Genomic DNA, 19,195 nt, shown 5'->3' with positions numbered 1-19,195 from the left:
GACCATTTTTAACAGCTGTCTCCAAATAGCTTTTCGCTGAGCAAGCATTACATCTAGTGCATTTCCACTTCACACAAAAATCACATACTTACAAAGTCTCTTCTTGTCTGACTAGACCTTGGGTTATCACTTACCCTTTGGAGGCTTATGTTGTCACGTTCATAACTCAACCGATAGAGGAAAAAACGAGAAGCTGTAGAATAGGCTATCCAACTTCCACATGGGGAAATACAGCTGCAAATAATGTTCTCAGGACCCTGGCAATATTAGGAATCACGATGAATGTTCAAGTAAAACTTCATACGACAAGGTTCACTGTGACATGAATCCTCAAGCTATTACCACTCGAGACATATCCACAAATACCTACACATAATCCTGACACACATATGCTGTGTGTCACTATGATTATTTCAGAGGTGGAGCACCTAAATGGCATGGCTTTCATTTCCAAAACCAAGAACTGAGGTCTATGAACACCGTGAACTTCTCTCAGCCCTCTGCATATTTCATAGATAACTTCATACTAACCCCTAACTGTAGCAACCTGAGTAGAGAGGAATTTAATGCAGGAAAGCTTTGGAGGCCAGGTGACTTGGAGAACCGATTTTCTGTTTTGTTTATGACAAGCTGCTTTAAAGACCTCTAAGAAATACTAAGAAATAATTTGCATGACAAAGGAAGAGTTTAAGATAACATTTACTTAACTTAAAAAACACAAAATATCTAAATATATGTATGTATACACATACAAAGAAAAAGATCTGGAAGAATATACAGCTAGTTAATTAACAATAAATATTTCAGTAGAGGAAACTATAATTAAAGAGGTGGACAAGGATATAAATGATGAATACCATTTGAATTCTTTACATTAGTATGAGTGTATTCACAAATATTTGTGTAATTAAAGATTTTTAAAAAGGAAAATAGCAGCTTGCATAGTATATTCCCATTAGTGTAGAAAGAAAAGATATATACACAAATAGGTGTAAATTTTTTCTGGAAGGATATGCAGAAAACTTTTGGCAGTGATTTTCTCTGCAGAGTGGGACCAGAAATTTGGGGTAAGGAAGAGGCTCGTTTTTCATTGTATACTCTTTTGTACCATTTTAATTTTTTAAAAAAATGCGTGTTATTTTCATAATGCCAAAGAAGAAAAACTAATTTCTTGTTTCATTCATCCAATAAATTCTGAATGCCCAATTTATAATCACAGGAAACCCAGTTCTGTTGACATAGACTTCATTCAAATAATTTTAGATTTTACACAGTTTATGATGTCAACTAGGTAACCCTCAAAATTGAGAACGAGAAAAACGTTCTGGATTTCAGAGTGTGAACACACAGTTCAACTTCCTTACCTTTGTCTTGAGGTGCAGTAAATGATCTGCATCTTTAGAGAGTGGAAGGGTATCCCCATTCTTTCCTGGAACAAGAAATTTCCCTGAGGTTTTTCTTCTCAAAGAAAGGTTATTTGCACTTTTTTTTTTTTCCCTAAAAAGTCATTCCTGGGTAGAAGGGAATCATTACCAGTAGGAAATCAGAAAAATACCTGACTTAGCAAGCCTACAATTTTTCCGGAGGTATATGAAGAGGAAAGCAGTGAGCACTTTCTTAGCTTCTACTTGGGTGCCCTAGAAATGGCCCATGGCACGTCACTAATTCTCTGAAGCTGTACCCCACAGCCAGGCATGCAAGTGGGGGGATGTGGAGTTTGTGTGGCCTTGACTTCAACTTCCTTTGTTCAACTTGGAACCGAAAGCAAAAACATCTAATCTACTATAAAATAACACGACTCAAACATTTCTTTAACAGGTCATACCAAAGGCCACGAGGCTGTCAGCCCAGTAAGTTCCACGTGACCTTCTTTTTTGTGCAGAGCCATCACTGCCCACCATTAAATCTTGTCATTTTTCAACAGCCTATTTTGATCCCAATCAAGCCAGGGCAAACTACAATTCCACAACCCTCACCTCTACTACACTCTGCAGTGTACTGTACAGAATCACGAACCTTTAACAGATGATCCAGTATCCTGCTAATGATTCTAACATTCTGAAGAACTCCTTTGGTCTATCTGGTGGGTGGGAAAACCATAAGTTCCAATGGACACAGAAAAATCTACTTCCATTTTTCTATAAATAGAATTTCAACTGCAATTCTAACTTCCACCTTCTCTCTCCTATTTTCTTATTGGAAAAAACTTTCTCCCATCTCACCTGTTGCAACTGTAGAGCCCAGCTGCCAAAGTTCCAAGTGATGAGCAAACTGGAAGAGGAGAAGCTGCTTCTTTTTTGAACAGGAAATAAGACGTCGCTGTATCCAAGAATTGAAAAGTGATAAATAAGCCAGGGTCATCTATTGCCTCAGTACTAGATACAGCAGCAACATCTTAGCACAGTTTTTACTGTTGAAATCCATTTACTTGCTAAATATTTCCTAAGTCCTACCAAACGCCAGGCGCTGCACTAGGATCTAAGAACACAGTGGTAAATAAAAACACAGGAACTGCTCTCAAGCTTATAGTCTAAAGGGTTGAGATAGAATTAAACAGGCAATTACACTAAGTGTGCTAAGAATTTTAACATGGCTAAGCCCAGTATGTAACAAAAAAAAAAGTGTTAAGCATATCTAATCTAGCCTCATGGGGGTAAAGACATGAGCCCAGAGGAAGTTCACTGGTAAAGACTAGTCAGGCAAAGAGGGTAGGGCAGGATGTTCCAAACAGAGTGATGGCACGTGAAATAGCTCAAAGGTAAAAGAGCATTAGAGGGAATAAAAAGTCTTTCAGAATGGCTAGACTGCGTGGGGTACTGCATGTGTGTGAGAGGACGTGAGAGAAGAAGCTGAAGGACCAGGGCCAGATCAAGACAGGTTTCATAAGCCATGCTAAGGAATCAGCTCTTTATGCTGAAGGCAAGAGACACCAATCAAAGGCTTCAAAGCATAGAGTGATGAACAAAGGTGCTTTCTGAACAGATCAATGGAGAACAGGCTGGAACGACACAAATGTAAATAAAAAAGGAGGAATCCAGATGAGAAAAGACATTGATCCAAACTAGGATAATGCCAGTGAAGACAAAGAGAAATGACTAGATTCAAGAGATAAGGAGGAGGTAGACTCAGTAAGGTTTACTGGCCGAACGGAATGTAGAACCAGGTAGTAGAGAGAAGGGTTTCCAGCTTAGGAAGATGTCCATTTACCTAGAGAGGAACACTGAAAGCCTGGATTTTTCTGCTCCCACTCAGAATAATAAAGAGCCCAGCCTTAAAAACAAACAAACAAAATCCCCATAAACCACAACTATCTGGAACAGGGAATGATTTCCCTAGAAACTAAACTAGGAGCGCTGCCGTAAATCTCTCAGTCCCTGCAACTGTCTGCAAAAGGCTTGCCTCAGAAACACAAGGAAGCAGGAAGAAGGTAGGTAACTACAGAAGTCCTACAGATTTGCCCAGGAAGTGTGACCTGCGCTCAGTCTTGTGGGACAGGGGGATGGTGGGGGTAAGGAGGTGATACTTACATGGGGAAAAGTGATTTTTCGGAGAGCAGCATCATAATTCTTTACCTCCACTTTCTCCATGAGAGGACGAATAACTAAGTGGGTATCAGTGCCTGGGGTGCGAAGGGGAGGGGAGAAGGCATCAGAATTAGAAATAGTCCTGCCTGAAAATAACCAGAGCTGAGTAAAGAAGCAACTGGCTGAGAGTGGAACCCACCTCCGGATATCAATGCTGTTGGGCTGTGGGCCACGGCTCGCACGTCGTGAGTGTGATGCTGGAATGGCTTTGTCCGCACCCACTGCTTCTCACTGCTGTTGGAAGTCACAGAGACCAGCTGAAAATGGAATACTGTCCCCTCGGCTGTGCCCACCACGAAACTGTCTTCTTGCTGAGAAATTAAATCATTAGGGAGGTACAATTGAGCAAAACAGGGCCCAGTGTGAAAAATATTCCCTGAGGTTTTCTGTCTGGGCAGCTTAAGGTAAAACTGCCCAGATTACAGGGGTCTTCTTCCTCCAGAAGCTAACAATTCCATCAGAGGAGCAAGCTCACACATAAGTAACAATGCGCCCCCTACTGAGAAAATTAATATGTACCTCAAACTGTTACAGTGCTTTCATAAATACAAACTAGGCCTCATTAGAATAGCAACAAAAGAGATAAAACATATAGCAATAAATTTAACAAAAAAAAGTGCCAGACCTACGTAAGAAAAAAATTTAGGTCCTTCTAAAGGACATAAAAGATGACCTCAACAAAGAAATCCATACCGCATTCTTATACAGGAGTATTTAACATAATATTAATGATCACTAAGGAAATGTATAAGTTTTACATAACCCAATAAAAATACTGATAGTCTTATACTTGGAACTAGAAGAGGCACTTCTTAAATTCATATAGAAAAATAAGCACGCACACACACACACACACACACACACACACACCTCCAAGCAAGAATAGTAATGAATAAACAATACTCAAAAGATTTGGAAGCAGAGACTCAAACAGATACGTGTACACCAATGTTCACAGCAGCATTATTCCACAAGCACCAAAAGATGGAAACAACCCAAATGTCCATCAACAGATGAATATATAAACACAATGTGGTATATACATACAACGGCATATTATTCAGCCTTAAAAAGGAATGAAGTTCTGATAATGCTATAACATGGATGAACTTTGAAAACATTATGCTAAGTAAAATAACCCAGACACAAAAGGACAAATATTATATGATTCCACTTATATGAGATACTTCTCACAGGCAATTCATAGGGTCAGAAAGAAGAATGGAAGTTACCAAGGGCTGGGAGAAGGGAGGAGCAGAGAGTTATTATTTAATAAGTACAGAGTTTCTGCTTGGGGTGATGAAACAGTTCGGAAAATGGATAGAGGTGACAGTTACACAACACGGTCAATGTACTTAACGACACTGAATTGTACACTTAAAAATGGTTAAATTGGAAAATTCTCTTATGTATATTTTACCACAATAAAAAATTTGAAAAAAGAAAAGTAAATAAAGTATTGGGAATGTAAGAGGAACAGGGTGGGGGTGGGGGTTGAAATGGTAGTTGAAAGATTGAAGTTTGGAAAACCCTGAAACTCACTGTCTTCTTTTTAGAGATGAAGGGAGGGCAGGCAGAGGTGGGGAGGGGGCCTGATCAATATCACACAAAGACCCAGGTTACTTGGTCCCTGGTTTAAGGCTCTCTCTTGCTAGTATGTCGAGCACCACGATTTCTGTTAGTTTTAAAAGGTCTTAGTGTGTCTACAATTACTTTTTTTAATTTCTCTATATTCTCAAAACCGTTTTCATTTTAACTCCAGTTTTTAAAAATACACAAAACTTTAAGCAAGGAAAAAAAGGGATGTTTGATAGGGTAGTGAGAAGAATCAGGAACCTGGATCTGCAGTTAACCAATCAAATAGTGTAGAGACTAGGTCAGCTAGCCAAGAGAAGGGAGATGTCTGAACATGTCTGAGCAGGCAGCTGCCATCAACTGCACACTTACTGTGCTAGGAACTTTACATATGTCATATCATCTCTAATTCTTCAGTAACTTGCAAAGTTATGTATTACTTGCCCTATCAGGAAATACTGTGAAAGACTTTGAAAGAGCCTAAAAAGCACTGGTGTTCTTGTCTAGTGAGCTCTTCGATTGTCCTGGAGCTATTTTACAACTCTGTAAATTAAAGAAAACTGAGTGTGAGGCAAAAGATTCTATTGCATAGAAATGCAAAAGAATTATGCCTACTGGAATGCAACTGATTATTGCCCTGTGGATCCTGGGTCTTGCAACAATTTGTAAATTCATTTCAGTATTCCTGAGAGCCTTATATAACTGCGTTCTTTGAATTCTCCTTTGAACTGCTTATGACATCTTACCGGTTCTCTCATTAGTTAACGAGTTACAGAAAATCTCTGACATATTTCTATTTCATATTTGTACGAGTCATGATTTTACCTTTTTTTCCCTAATCATCATTTAATAGCCCTTTACACAGATAAGGAACCTGGAGCTTCTAGAGGTTTAGGGAGGGGCCAGCCCAGTGGTGCAGCGGTTAAGTGCACATGTTTTGCTTCTCGGTGAACCGGTTGGGATACTGGGTGTGGACACGGCACAGCTTGGGAAAAGCCATGCTGTGGCAGGTGTCCCATGTATAAAGCAGAGGAAGATGGTCATGGATGTTAGCTCAGGGCCAGTCTTCCTCAGCAAAAAGAGGAGGATTGGCAGTAGTTAGCTCAGGTCTAATCTTCCTCAAAAAAAAAAAAAAAAAAAAAATTTTTTTTAAATAAATAAATAAATAAAAAGAGGTTTAGGGACGTGACAAAGACTCATGGCCATCTGCCTCCAAAGCCTTTGCCCTGGGCAGAGCACACTGCCTCAACCTTGTGCCAGCTCTCTCTGAGGTCACCTGCAGGCACATGATGGAGGAGAAGGAAGGAAAGCATATCTGAAGCACATCAGGGGGCCCAGACCAGCCTCTCCCTTGCCCCCCCTAAGGATACTATTTGAAAATCATTAGCCCAAGGCAAAGTGGAGATACTGAGCAGCTCAGAAACTCATACTCTCCTCACTACCTCCAACGAAACAGTTTCTGTAGTTTACAAAAAAAAAAGAAAAAAAGGCAGCAGTTTGCTCAAAGTCCCACCAATAGAGAGGGATTGGAAAGGCGAGTCTCCCTCACTCCACATCCTCTTTCCCGGAGGTGGAATCATAAGAGAACTGAAAAAGACACAAAAGGAAAAGGTTCTCTTGTGCAGCAGGAACGAAGCAAGGGAAAAGCGGACGTGGAAGGGGGGCTGTCTTAATTTAATCAAAGAGTGACTGCTCTACACAGGAAAAAAAAAACCTGTCAGGACTGACCTCTAAACGAAAGCAAGTGTTCCCTCCAACTCCCCGCAGGAATCAGCACAGTCCTTGCCTACCTGATGCTGGTGGAAGACATCTAAGAAGATCAAAGGACTGGGTGTTTGCCGTGATTCACTCTTAAGTCAATGAAAATCCATTAAAAAGAATCTAAAAATAATCAGCTGTTTTGGCAAGACAGTGTAGTAGAGAAAAGCCTTGAAATGAGGAGCAGTTTCAAGAGATGTGAAAATGATAATGCCAATACCACACTCACTCTGTGCCAGACACTGTACTTAGCACTTTCTAAGCACTACCCATATGATCTTTTCCCAAACTCCATGAGGTGTGTATTACTATCACCCTTGTTTTAAGAGGAAGAAAGCGAGGCTCAGAAATAAGTAACTTGCCCAAGGAAGATATGCAGCTGTTAAGTGGTACGGCTGGGATTCAAACCAGAGTCTGCCCAACTCCAGAATCCGCGATGAGCATTTTTGAGAGCTGGATTTTGTACAATTGCATTTTTCAGTTTCTTAACAATAAGTACTACAATTCATTGATTCTCAGGTACACATTTTTCCACATTTTAATACCTCTGAAATTAGGTTCTCTTATATCTGCCAACTTGTAACATCTTCAGATAAGGAGCGAACATCAAAACTTGTAGAATCATTCTCAAAGCCTAAAAGAAAATCTTGGGACTATTCATGGAGTATCATCTACCAACACCCTGAATGGCTGGGAGGCATGTGTGGAAAACATGGACCCTAATGACTGAGTCAAAAAATGATTCAGAGTCTGACTCTGAATGTGAAGAAGCTTTAGGAATACCCTGACCACTTTATTTCACTTATACTTTCCTTTTTATACACACACAACAGTGATATGACAAAAATTTATGTTTAAGTCTCAAGGGGCTCTTCAATAAGAAAAATATAAATTCTATGTTTAAAAAAGCATTGTGTCACTTTTACATTATAGTACCTTATATTGTAGGCTTATAAAATATAAATTTTACATTTAAAAAGAAGCATGGTGTCACAGTTTAACTGGCAGTGTTTCTTCTTTCCCACTATAACAAAATTATGGCATGTCTTACAATCATTTGTATCTAAGATTCAACGCAATACAGTCTAATATAGGCACATGGGTGAAGAAAGAGCAAACAATATAAAAAGCTATACAGTACAAATTAAGCCTGTCTCCCCTGCGCCCCACAACTTCCCTCTCCAGAAACGATCACCGCTAGCATTTTCTACTTTTTTCAGACATAGTCTATATATATACTAGCAAAATGTATATACATAGAATATCTAATATATGATACATAAATCCTCCTTTTCTTAATACACTATTATGTACTATATTATACACTGTATACTGTTCTGCTCTTTCTCTTTAACCACATACCCTGGAAATTGTTCCACAGCAGTAAATATACATCTTCCTTGGTCTCTGAAACGAGTGCATGTAATATTTGAGGAATTACACTTTTTCTTCTTCTTCTCCTCAAAGCCCCCAGTATATAGTAGTATCTTCTAGCTGTGAGTGTCTCTGGTTGTACTATGTGGGACACCGCCCCAGCATGGCCCGATGAGTGGTGTCATGGCCACACCCAGCATCCAAACCAGACAAACCCTGGGCCGCCAAAGCAGAGCGCACAAACCCAACCATGGGGCCGGCCCAAGAGGAATTACACTTTAAACAGTACTAAATTTAATAATTAAGTCTTAAGTCTAATCACAACCATTTTGGATTAAAACTCTATTTTAAAAGGAGAATTTCTCCCACTCATTTCAGTGTCTACTTGTATTATAGTTCATATGTGACATTTAAATGTCTTACGGGACTTTAACATATCAAATTATTCTCATGAAAAACCTGTGAAATGGGATAGGAATGTTTTACAGGCAAGAAAAGCAAGGATGAGCGATACCTTCACTAGAAACTGGATGTCCACACTTAAGAGAACAAATAATTCTCAAACCAAGAACATAAAGAATAAAGGATCTTGGGGCTGGCCCCGTGGCCGAGTGGTTGAGTTCGTGCACTCTGCTGCAGGCGGCCCAGTGTTTCGTCAGTTCGAATCCTGGGCGCGGACATGGCACTGCTCATCAAACCACGCTGAGGCAGCGTCCCACATGCCACAACTAGAAGGACCCACAACAAAGAATATGCAACTATGTACCTGGGGGCTTTGGGGAGAAAAAGGAAAAAAATAAAATCTTAAAAAAAAAAAAAAAAAGATGTACCTTTAAGAATAAAGGATCTAGTCAATAAACCTCAAAGTCACTTTCCATGCCTCAGTGCTAAAATACCCAAAGGTTTCTGATTAAGAATTCATGTTACGATGGGGCTGGCCCCAAGGCCGAGTGGTTAAGTTCACGCGCTCCACTGCAGGCCGCCCAGTGTTTCGTTGGTTCGAATCCTGGGCGCGGACATGGCACTGCTCATCGAACCATGCTGAGGCAGTGTCCCACATACCACAACTAGAAGGACCCACAACGAAGAATATACAACTATGTACCGGGGGGCTTTGGGGAGAAAAAGGAAAAAAATAAAATCTCTTAAAAAAAAAAAAAAGTCATGTTACCAAAAGGGAGGAGGCACACTTGTTCAATACAAATCTGCTTAAGTCTTATTCAAATAGAAGAAAATTAACGTTTTCAAAATAACTATAAAATTACCTTCTAATTTCCCAAAATGGGAAGCAGGAGAACAGTTGTGCAGAAAGACGAAACAGGGCTTCTCAAGATTCTTCTATGGTACTCGTGCCCTATCTACAACCAGACTGGGTTACCAGGGGGTGGGGAAAACCTCTCTGCTAACTAACCTTTTAGAGAATACTCTCTAACTGTTAGAGAATGAGAGTTCAGGGAAATTACGTGGGCTTTCAGATACATTTTCCTAAACACATCTTCCTCTAGTACAACATTCAGGATCAGGGAACAGGTTTGTGGGGCACCACTGACACGGCCTTCTCTACTCATCCCCCAGGTTGTACAGGAACTGCTGAAAGCAGGGACTATACTCACATCAGATACGGCAATGGACTGCACGTCAGCATTTGCAATGAGATGGTTCTTCACCAGAGTCCCGGTAGCTGAGTCCCAGAACTGCACCTTCCCAGCAGAGTCTACACTTATGACAGTGCCATCAGACAAGAAGGCCACGCCCCATATGATACACTTCCGCTTGGACACACCCATATACTGCCGATCCACAAGCATCTTATGAATAGCGCTCCCTGAAAAGTGAGAAAAGCCCACATTTGAATGGTGCTTATTTTTCCTTTAGTCTTCAAAAATCACCTGTGGTAGGCATCTAAGTTAGCTGCCTGAGCACAGACCACAGACAGCCAGTAAATAGTAGCTATGGTGAACTCAGCCTTGGAATGACAAAATGGTTACCGAAAGAGGGAGAGAGGGGGCAAGGGGCAACAGAAATTTTGCGGGGGACACGAAATGGAAAAGAAACATTTGAGACTTCACTTAAAACTGGCCAATTGCACATATACGTTACACACTGTTCTTTCTAAAACCCCATGGGAAAGGGAGAGACGACAATAGAGACAAAATTTGAAGAACTGGAAATCAGACATGGAGCGGGAGCTGACTTCGCAGAGTCCTGAAACTAAGTCCCAAGTCAGCAGTGGGGAAAGCCAAGAAGCCACTTGATTTATACCACGGGATCCTCAGAAGACTTAGGAACTGGTGACGCCATACTCTGGAAAACAGAGGTCAAAGTGGGATAAAAGGAGGGACTGGTTCAAAGGAAGTTTAAGAAACTTTTAGATCCCTCAGATACCCACCCCTAAGAGGCCAGGCAACTCGCAAAACTGGAGATTTACTTTCTGAAGAGGGTTGTCAGGCACAAGTGAGGGGGCAAGCACGCCATGGAAGACAGACCGACAATTTACTAACTCAATGTTGGGAGACCGGTTTTCTCCTCCTTAGAATGCTGATGGCCAGGCTTATTATCACCAGGCAGCACACTATAAAACATCTCTGGGAAATATGACCAGCACAAGAGAAAGATCTAAAGAGCCTGTCTTCAGAGGTTCCTCAAGCAAACGGTCTAGCCAGACCATTCTTCAGTGAAGTCCACGTGCAATAAGCTCCACTCACGTGGTGATGAGAGCAATCACCAGACGCGTGAGGAAGGCCTTCGTATGAAAGGCAGAGGACAAAGAGACTACCAGAAAAAAATAAACAACAAGGAGGAAACACCAAGGGTGAAGAATATTATCATGAATGATAATGACAAATATTATCATAAACAGCCTTAGAAAGAGAAAAAGAGTCACTATATGAGGAAACAAAAAGAGAATGCGATAAAAATAAAACATTCAGGAAACAAAAAAGAACTTTGGAAGTGGCAGAAATGAAAAACTCAGTAAAAGAATTGAAAGATAAAGATGACAAACTCTCCCAGGAAGAAGAGTAAAAAGTCAAAGAGATAAAAAATAAGAGGGAAAAAAAAGATTAAAAAATTAGAACAGCCAGCATCCAAATAACAGAATTCTAGAAAGAAAATGGAAACTTACTTATAAAACAATTACAAGAATTTTCCCCGAAACTGGAAAACATCAGTTTTTGAATTAAAAGAATCTACCAAGTGTCCAATAAAATTGATGCTGAAGATCCACACACCAAGAAACATAATTACTAAATATCAGAACAGTAAAGATAAAGGAAAGATCCTAAAAGCTCCCAGGAAAAACAAACAAAAAAACCTATACAAAGGATCTACTCTCAGAAAGGCATCAGGATTCATAATATTTGTAGAAGCTGGAAGACAGTGGAGTCATGGCTTCAAAATTCTAAGGGAAAATAATTTCCAACCTAGAATTCTTTCTCATAAACCCCTTCTCGGGATCCACCAAACAAAGGAATAAACCAGGAAAGTGAATGACACGGAAATAGGGGATTCCACCTGAGAGAGAAGCACAGGGAATCTCTGGAAGGACTGAAAAATCAGAGTTCAAGATCTCATAGTTGGGGCTGGCCCCGTAGCCAAGTGGTTAAGTTCGCCCGCTCCACTGCAGGAGGCCCACTGTTTCGTTGGTTTGGATCCTGGGCACGGACATGGCACTGCTCATCAAACCATGCTGGGGCAGGGTCGCACATGCCACAACTAGAAGGACCCACAACGAAGAATATACAACTATGTACTGGGGGGCTTTGGGGAGAAAAAGGAAAAAAAAAAAAATCTCATAGTTGTGCAGCAAGCCCAGAAACTGGCTACACTCGACTGGAGCAGGTCAGAAGGCTCTGGGAGGGAATCATTCAAGGTAAAAGTGGTAGAAAGAAAACCAGATTTATTCAAACCCAATTTATACAACTAGAAGAATTTGGGGATGAATTAGTGAGACAGATTTGTATGTGTGTATATATATAGAAACAGTATATAGCGGGTATCTATATATACAGATATATACATATACAGACAGAGAGACAGAAATTATTAACAAAAAGCAAGAGGGAAAGGGTGGAGAGGGGAGAGAATTTACTATGTGAGTAATATTTATATAGTTGTAATAACAAAAACACTGACTACTAATCTGAGTAAAGTTAGAACTTAACCACACGGGGAGGGTCAGGAGAAAGTGTGGATGCATGTGGCAGAGGGCAGAGAAAGAGGGTTAAATAGTAGAAGTCAATAAATAATGGTCTAAAACTGAAAAGCCAAAATGCAGCATGATAAGCATGCTGTATTAGAGCACAGATATAAATACCAAGGCTGCCTTTGAGGAGTGGGAGAAGGCTTTTTCGTAACAAGCCTTAAGGCATTCTTTGACTACATGCATGTATAACTGATGATAAAAAACCAGCATAAACACTGAGGAAAAAGAAAAAGGAGACATGCCTGACCTGTTTTACCTCTCGCCCTAGATGGGAGTACAGACACGCCCACCTAACAAGTTAAAATCAAGCTCATCACTGAAGGATTCCATTAACCAATTCTCTAGGCCAAGAACAGAAAAAGAATGTGGTTCTCTACCTTTCTGATCTCATGTCTCACCACTTATGTTACCAAGATCTTATGCTCCTCAAAGACAAACACTCACTTTTACGAAGAACTGTATATATAAAAAGGTATTCTACTGATCATTCACAGTAAATGTCTTACTGTTTGACGGCAAATCTACTGTGAATTCTTATGATGAAAAGTATAGCATTCCATCGAAGAACCAAGATTCCTCTAAAAGCAGCAACAGTAATCCAAGAAAGGAGTGAAATTCATGGTGGATATCTTAGAAGGCTAATGAGAGGTTAAGCTCTAAAGGTCACTGAAAACTTGACAAGGTCTCAAGCTTTTGGAAACCCAGAAATGTGAATCTGACAAACAGGACCCACACCCCAAATGAACTGAGCAAAAGAGTCACCTGATTTGACATCAAACACACTAATGTAGTCTATGGAGCCAGCTGCAATGTGGGTACCAGAAGGACGCCAGCTGAGACTCAGGATGCGACCTTGGGAGTTGTGCAACAAAAAAGAAAGTGACATTCACATAAATATACAGCAAACGCTAACTGAGTTCTCCTTCTACAATTATCTACAGGGCTAGTGTTCTACAGTCTTAGCTCTCATCTACGGTACTCTTGTGAAGAATTGTTTTATAACAGATGAGGAACAACTGTGCCCTGGGATCCACAATAAAGTATTTGAGACTTAAAGACTCTAACAACGTATAAATGGTTGATAGTATAAATAAGCGCAAACTTTTTTTTTTTTTTAGGAAGATTAGCCCTTAGCTAACATCTGCTGCCAATCCTCCTCTTTTTGCCGAGGAAGACTGGCCCTGAGCTAACATCTGTGCCCATCTTCCTCTGCGCAACCTTTTTAGGTTGATCTGGTAGTAACTTAACAAAATTTAAATGTGTATTTTTGATCCAGTAATTGCACTGGGAATTAACCAAAGAGACATACTTGTGTGAGTGCCCCAAAATGTGTATGGAAAATGTTCACTGCAGCACTGGTTGCAGTAGTAAAAAACATTAATATCCATCAATAGGAATTTGGTTAAATCAATTATGGGACATCATAAAATGCAATACCATGCACACTGGCCTGATTGACATGGAAAGACATCTGTGATATATCAAGTGAAAAAACAAGCTGAAGAATAAGTGCAAGGACTCCTCTGTGGGTATTTGTTCATATGAATATATGAAAAAGTCTAGAAGATTAGCTCCAAACTTTTACCTACAGAGTGCAGTGAGGTATTTAGTTTCTCTTTCACATTTGGCTAAACCTATGAAATTTTTAACAAGCACTGTATCACCTTTGTAATTAAAAAAAGAACACCCCAAAGATACTAAAAACAAACAAAATAGGAATCTGATTAGCAGAGGATAAATATTACTAATGGACAAAGAGAACACACAGGAGGACACTTACTATCCTCTAGAAGAGGGGTCAGCAAACTACGGCTCAAAGGCCAAATCAGGCCCACCAGCTGTTTTCGTAAATAAAGTTTCACCAGAGCACAGACATGCCTATTTGTTTCAGTATTATCTAAGGCTACTTTTGTGCTGCAATGACTGAGTTGGCAGTGACTGTACAGCCTGCAAAATCTACACGATCTACCACCTGATGTCTTTACAGAAACAGTTTGCCACTCCCCGCTCTAAAGGTGAGTGTCACTCGGTCCTGGCAGAACACTGGCAATGGGTCATAAAATCCCCCCACTCAATTTGAATACACTAGCAGGATGAAGAACCACAGCTCCTGAAGAACGTGTTAAAACTTCACAAAAATAAGTGAGAACAAATGGACTCAGACAGAAACATTAGCTTCCCTGTTTTGGATTGCTGGTTTTCTATATTATTACTTAACCATGCAATCACAGCTATGCTACACAATGGAGAAAGTCTGAGCTAGTGACAGCTTCTAGCACATATTCTGTACTCACAGAAAGTTAGCATGCAGACAAAATATTACCTGGACCCCTGGGAAAGTATTCCACCCCCAGTGACACAGAAACATAACTTCAAGTTAAGTCTACGCACTGCCCCACCAAAAACAACCCTTACTTTTCTGCCGATCAAAATTTCTTTCAAACTGGATTTTGTCGGGGGTGATCTGAAATAGTTTCACAGATCCATCTTCACAGCCAACCTATTAGGGAAAAAGGGGTAGAAAATAAAGAAGATAAGCATTTTATAGCACTAAACATATACATTCCCCCCCCCCCCCAAAGCTATCACTTGCTCTGAAAGAGAAAAATAGTTTGTGAGAGAAAAAAAGTACTGGTACCAGGAAACTGATAGTGTATGCTTGGCAGGCTTCATGTCCTAGCCAGAAAGCAGGTTAATCAGTGGCCCAATTCCTGCATAGGGCATGGAAGAGAAGTAGGATTTCACAGCACAATTCTGCTAGAGACCCATGGCCTAAATAAAAGACCCATTAACCATATAACCTAGATGGAGACATGTCAAGATATTGCCAAATTAGTACAAGTCAAAAAAGAATCACAGACTCATCACAGAAAATTAAATCTCTAAAAGCACCCATTCTAACAGTAAGGGAGAAAAGACGTCTTCTCACTCTCTGCTCAAAAATTTTTGAGAAACACTAGGGTGAAACATAGTTGCACCAGTTAACCTAAGGAAGGACCTCTCAGAACTTTCAATATACTAACGTGCATTGTGAATCTACAGAAGGATTTATTTTTTCATTTTTTTCCTTTTTTCCTCCCCAAAGTCCCCTGGTACATAGTTGTATATTTTTAGTTGTGGGTCCTTCTAGTTGTGGCATATTGGACGCCACCTCAGCATGGCTTGATGAGCAATGCCATGTCTGCACCCAGGATCTGAACCAGCGAAACCCTGGGCCACCCTGAGCTGCCGAAGCAGAACCCACAAACTTAACCACTTGGCCACAGGGCCGGCCCCTACAGAAGGATTTAATATGCCATATTTCTGAAATGAAATTTATCATAAAACACAAAGCACAACAAAACAAAAAAAGGTCTCTACGTCTCCCAATCCCAAAGGACAGAGTTTGGGAAATGCTGAACCGAACTAACTCTCTTGTTTCAAAAATGAATAAACAAGGTCCAAAGTAGCCGTAGAAAGGGTGCAAAAGGACAAGGAGTTGTTTTTTTTTTTTTAAAGATTTTATTCTTTCCCTTTTTTCCCCAAAGCCCCCCAGTACATAGTTGCATATTCTTCGCTGTGGGCCCTTCTAGTTGTGGCATGCGGGACGCTGCCTCAACGTGGTCTGATGAGCAGTGCCATGTCCGCGCCCAGGATTCGAACCAACGAAACTCTGGGCCGCCTGCAGCGGAGCGCGCGAATCCAACCACTCGGCCACGGGGCCAGCCCCAGGACAAGGAGTTTTTTAATCCCCAATATCAACTCCAATCTTGTATTAGGGTTGCTGGAATTCAGCTCAGACTGGAGGTGCTACATGCCTAATATAACTTCATCTTCCTGTGCACACAGGAACAAAAGTTTAAGCGGGCACAAGAGAAATCTTGGTTTGAATTACCAATAGTTGCTTACTGACCAAAAGTTGAGAGCCACTCGGGCTGGCAGCCATGCTCCAGATGGGTCCTCCAAAGGCATCCATAGCATATTTGATGTTTAATGCTTGCAAATCATACTCGATGATCTCTCCATTGAGTCCAGCACTAAAGAGTCGCTGTCCTTTTGCCCAACACAGAGCTTCTGTAGCCCGAGACTCATGACCTGGGAAAAACTTCAGAAACATCATAACTTTTCACCCTACAGTGAACTCATCAGCTACCAGCACTGGGTGGTCACAGACAACACAGGGAAGATTAAAACATTTCCCTAGAAATAACTAGTGGGTTTTGCGCTATCAGAAGATCATGTCTACTGATATTTGCATTTTTTTTCAGGTTCACATTTTATTTATTTATATAGTTGGTTTTGTTTCTTTTACTAGCACTTGTTCTGCAGTATCTTTTCAGTAGAATCAAGTTTGTCTCCAATTCTATCTGAGGTACCCAACTTTTAAAAAAATCAATGCAACGATCTTGATCAGGTGATGGTTTCAAAGGCATATACATACATCAAAAGTTATTAATGTGTATATTTCAAATACATGCTGCTTACCGTGTGTCAATTTTACCTATATAAAGCTGTTTAAAAAATAAAAATAAGATAAACAAACGTAGCACTCTAGCTTCTTCAAGTCTCAGATTTCTAAGTGCTTTCTTAGCACTCAAAAAGTTTTCATACCTATGAAGGCATTTTATTCTTATAACTGCTTGACACAAAAGGGACTGAGTAGATATAATTTCTCCTATTTGAACTTGAAAAGACCAAAGTACTTGTGGGTTAAGTGGCTTGCCCAAAGTGCCAAAGTCAATGATAGGAAGAGAATGTAGGTCTCGTTACTCCTAGTCCCTACTCTTTTCACACTAACAATTTTGTCTTGTTCTGAGAGTGATTAATAGACCTAAGCAACTTTATATAGTAGAGAAGGGAATATGGAGAAAGCAAAAGACTAGACTGAATTAATTAACTGTTGAAGAAAAAAGAAAACAGATGAGAGAAGAAAATAAGAGACACTAGGTAAGGAATGGTTGAATTATTCATTCAACAAATATTAACTCAGCAGGGTCTTTGTAGTAGGCACTTGCTAAAAGCTGGGATTACAGTCATGAATATGACTGATATGGTCCCTGTTTTCATAAAATTTGAAGTTCAGTGGGAATGAAAGACATTAAACTAATACACAAACCACTACATAATTACAATTGTCATAAGTGACAAGAAAAATAACAGAATGCAACAAGTATGTACCACAGCATGTTTTTCATACTACAGAATGTGACCAATTTGTGGCGACCAGCAATTTTTTAACACCTATTAGTTCTTTAGGGGTCAGCTCAGTAAGTCATCCTCTTCCAGGATTCTTAAACCTACCTCATCAGAGTCAGAATGTAACCTCTCAGTGTAACCTCTCCACTAAGATTCGATGCCTGTGCTTAGCTTTATTATACAACTTACCACACTTTTGAGAAACTGTATATTCATCTTTCCCCCACTAGACTTGAGTTCCTTAAAGGCAGGGCCTCTGACACTCGTCTTAATGCCTAATACCTGCCACTCATTCATTGAGAAACATTTAGAGTGCCGAAACTCCAAGTACTAGGCTGCTGGGCACTGAATTCGTTCATTTATCCCCCCATCCATCTGTAACACAGTGCCTAGGGCACAGAAGGCACTAAATAAATGTGAATTATTTTACTTTATTTTTTTTGAGGAAGATTAGCCCTGAGCTAACTACTGCCAATCCTCCCCTTTTTGCAGAGAAAGACTGGCCCTGAGCTAACATCTATGCCCATCTTCCTCTACTTTATACATGGGATGCCTACCACAGCATGGTTTTTGCCAAGCAGTGCCATGTCTGCACCCGGGATCCGAATCGGCAAACCCTGGGCCACCAAGAAGCAGAACATGCGAACTTAAGCACTGCGCCACCGGGCCAGGCCCGTGAATTATTTTGCTGTACATAAATCAATAATCAGTGCTTTTGAAAAATATGCTGCTACAAGAGCCCTCTGAAGACATCTAAATGGTATTTACCTAATTTAAAATCTCCCAAATACAGGGAGGAATTTTTTAAGTCTACGTTCTCTTACACAGATGAACTTAGGAATCCATCTTCCTGCTTATCATATCACCAAAAACTTTGATATTAAAACGTTTCATCACTTTTCTCTAAATTGACAATGAAATGAGTACTGACTCAGCCAGCAGGAAATGCCCTTACCAAAGTTGCAATGGTGCAGAGACATATAAACAAATGGTCTTGAGAATTTCCCTTGTTGTTGTGACCAAAAGATCCAGCAAACCTCAGTTTCCAAATGACAATGAGCTGCCACAAATCCTCAGTAGGATCTTTCTAACCAACACTCCACAGATCAAAACTCTTGAGCTCATCAGTCAGACAAGAGATTGCATGTTTGCTACAGAAGTTATGTAGTTCTAAACAACCCCAAGGAGAGTCCCTTTCTTTAGATATCATGAGTATCAAAGACATACAAGATTTAGTAGAATTGAACTTAAGAAGAAATTTAACATTGGAAACACCAAATCAGGCTCCCAAATGACTTACTTTTTCCTGAAAGTAGTTTGCTGACAAGTTATAAATTTCCACAGTGCCATCTGTTCGTGAAACAGCCAATCTGTTTGACTGGTTATTGTAAGCCACACAGCGGATCCCTGATGGAACATAATTAAAGAAACGTACTCGATGGACCTTAAATTCACCCATTCCTGGGGAGGAAAAAAAAGTCATTATTGTTAAACATTAGCTGCAGTATGTCATATGTATTGTTTA

The 19,195-nt window shown here is 40.2% G+C and overlaps 1 protein-coding gene across 7 annotated transcripts in view; it reads right to left on the bottom strand.

Moving 5' to 3' along the window:
• Positions 1-19,195, bottom strand: part of UTP4 (UTP4 small subunit processome component) — a 28,797-nt gene that overhangs the window by 8,096 nt on the left and 1,506 nt on the right. For 4 of the 7 annotated variants that reach the window (XM_023637198.2, XM_023637195.2, XM_023637196.2 and 1 more), the window contains exons 2-11: positions 18,971-19,131; positions 16,388-16,579; positions 14,911-14,995; positions 13,258-13,347; positions 9,905-10,116; positions 3,724-3,895; positions 3,528-3,619; positions 2,223-2,319; positions 1,365-1,429; positions 135-257 (exon numbers count right to left, since the gene is read on the bottom strand). In XM_023637198.2, the coding sequence (XP_023492966.2) occupies positions 135-257; positions 1,365-1,429; positions 2,223-2,319; positions 3,528-3,619; positions 3,724-3,895; positions 9,905-10,116; positions 13,258-13,347; positions 14,911-14,995; positions 16,388-16,579; positions 18,971-19,129 (1,287 nt within the window). In that variant the 5' untranslated portion in view covers positions 19,130-19,131. The remainder of the gene's footprint in view (positions 1-134; positions 258-1,364; positions 1,430-2,222; positions 2,320-3,527; positions 3,620-3,723; positions 3,896-9,904; positions 10,117-13,257; positions 13,348-14,910; positions 14,996-16,387; positions 16,580-18,970; positions 19,132-19,195) is intronic. The other 3 variants (XM_070261973.1, XM_070261975.1, XM_070261974.1) reach the window with 1 other exon arrangement.

This window comes from Equus caballus, chromosome 3 (assembly GCF_041296265.1).
Source record: "Equus caballus isolate H_3958 breed thoroughbred chromosome 3, TB-T2T, whole genome shotgun sequence".
NCBI lineage: Eukaryota > Metazoa > Chordata > Mammalia > Perissodactyla > Equidae > Equus > Equus caballus.
This window is presented reverse-complemented; position numbering and strand designations above follow the sequence as displayed.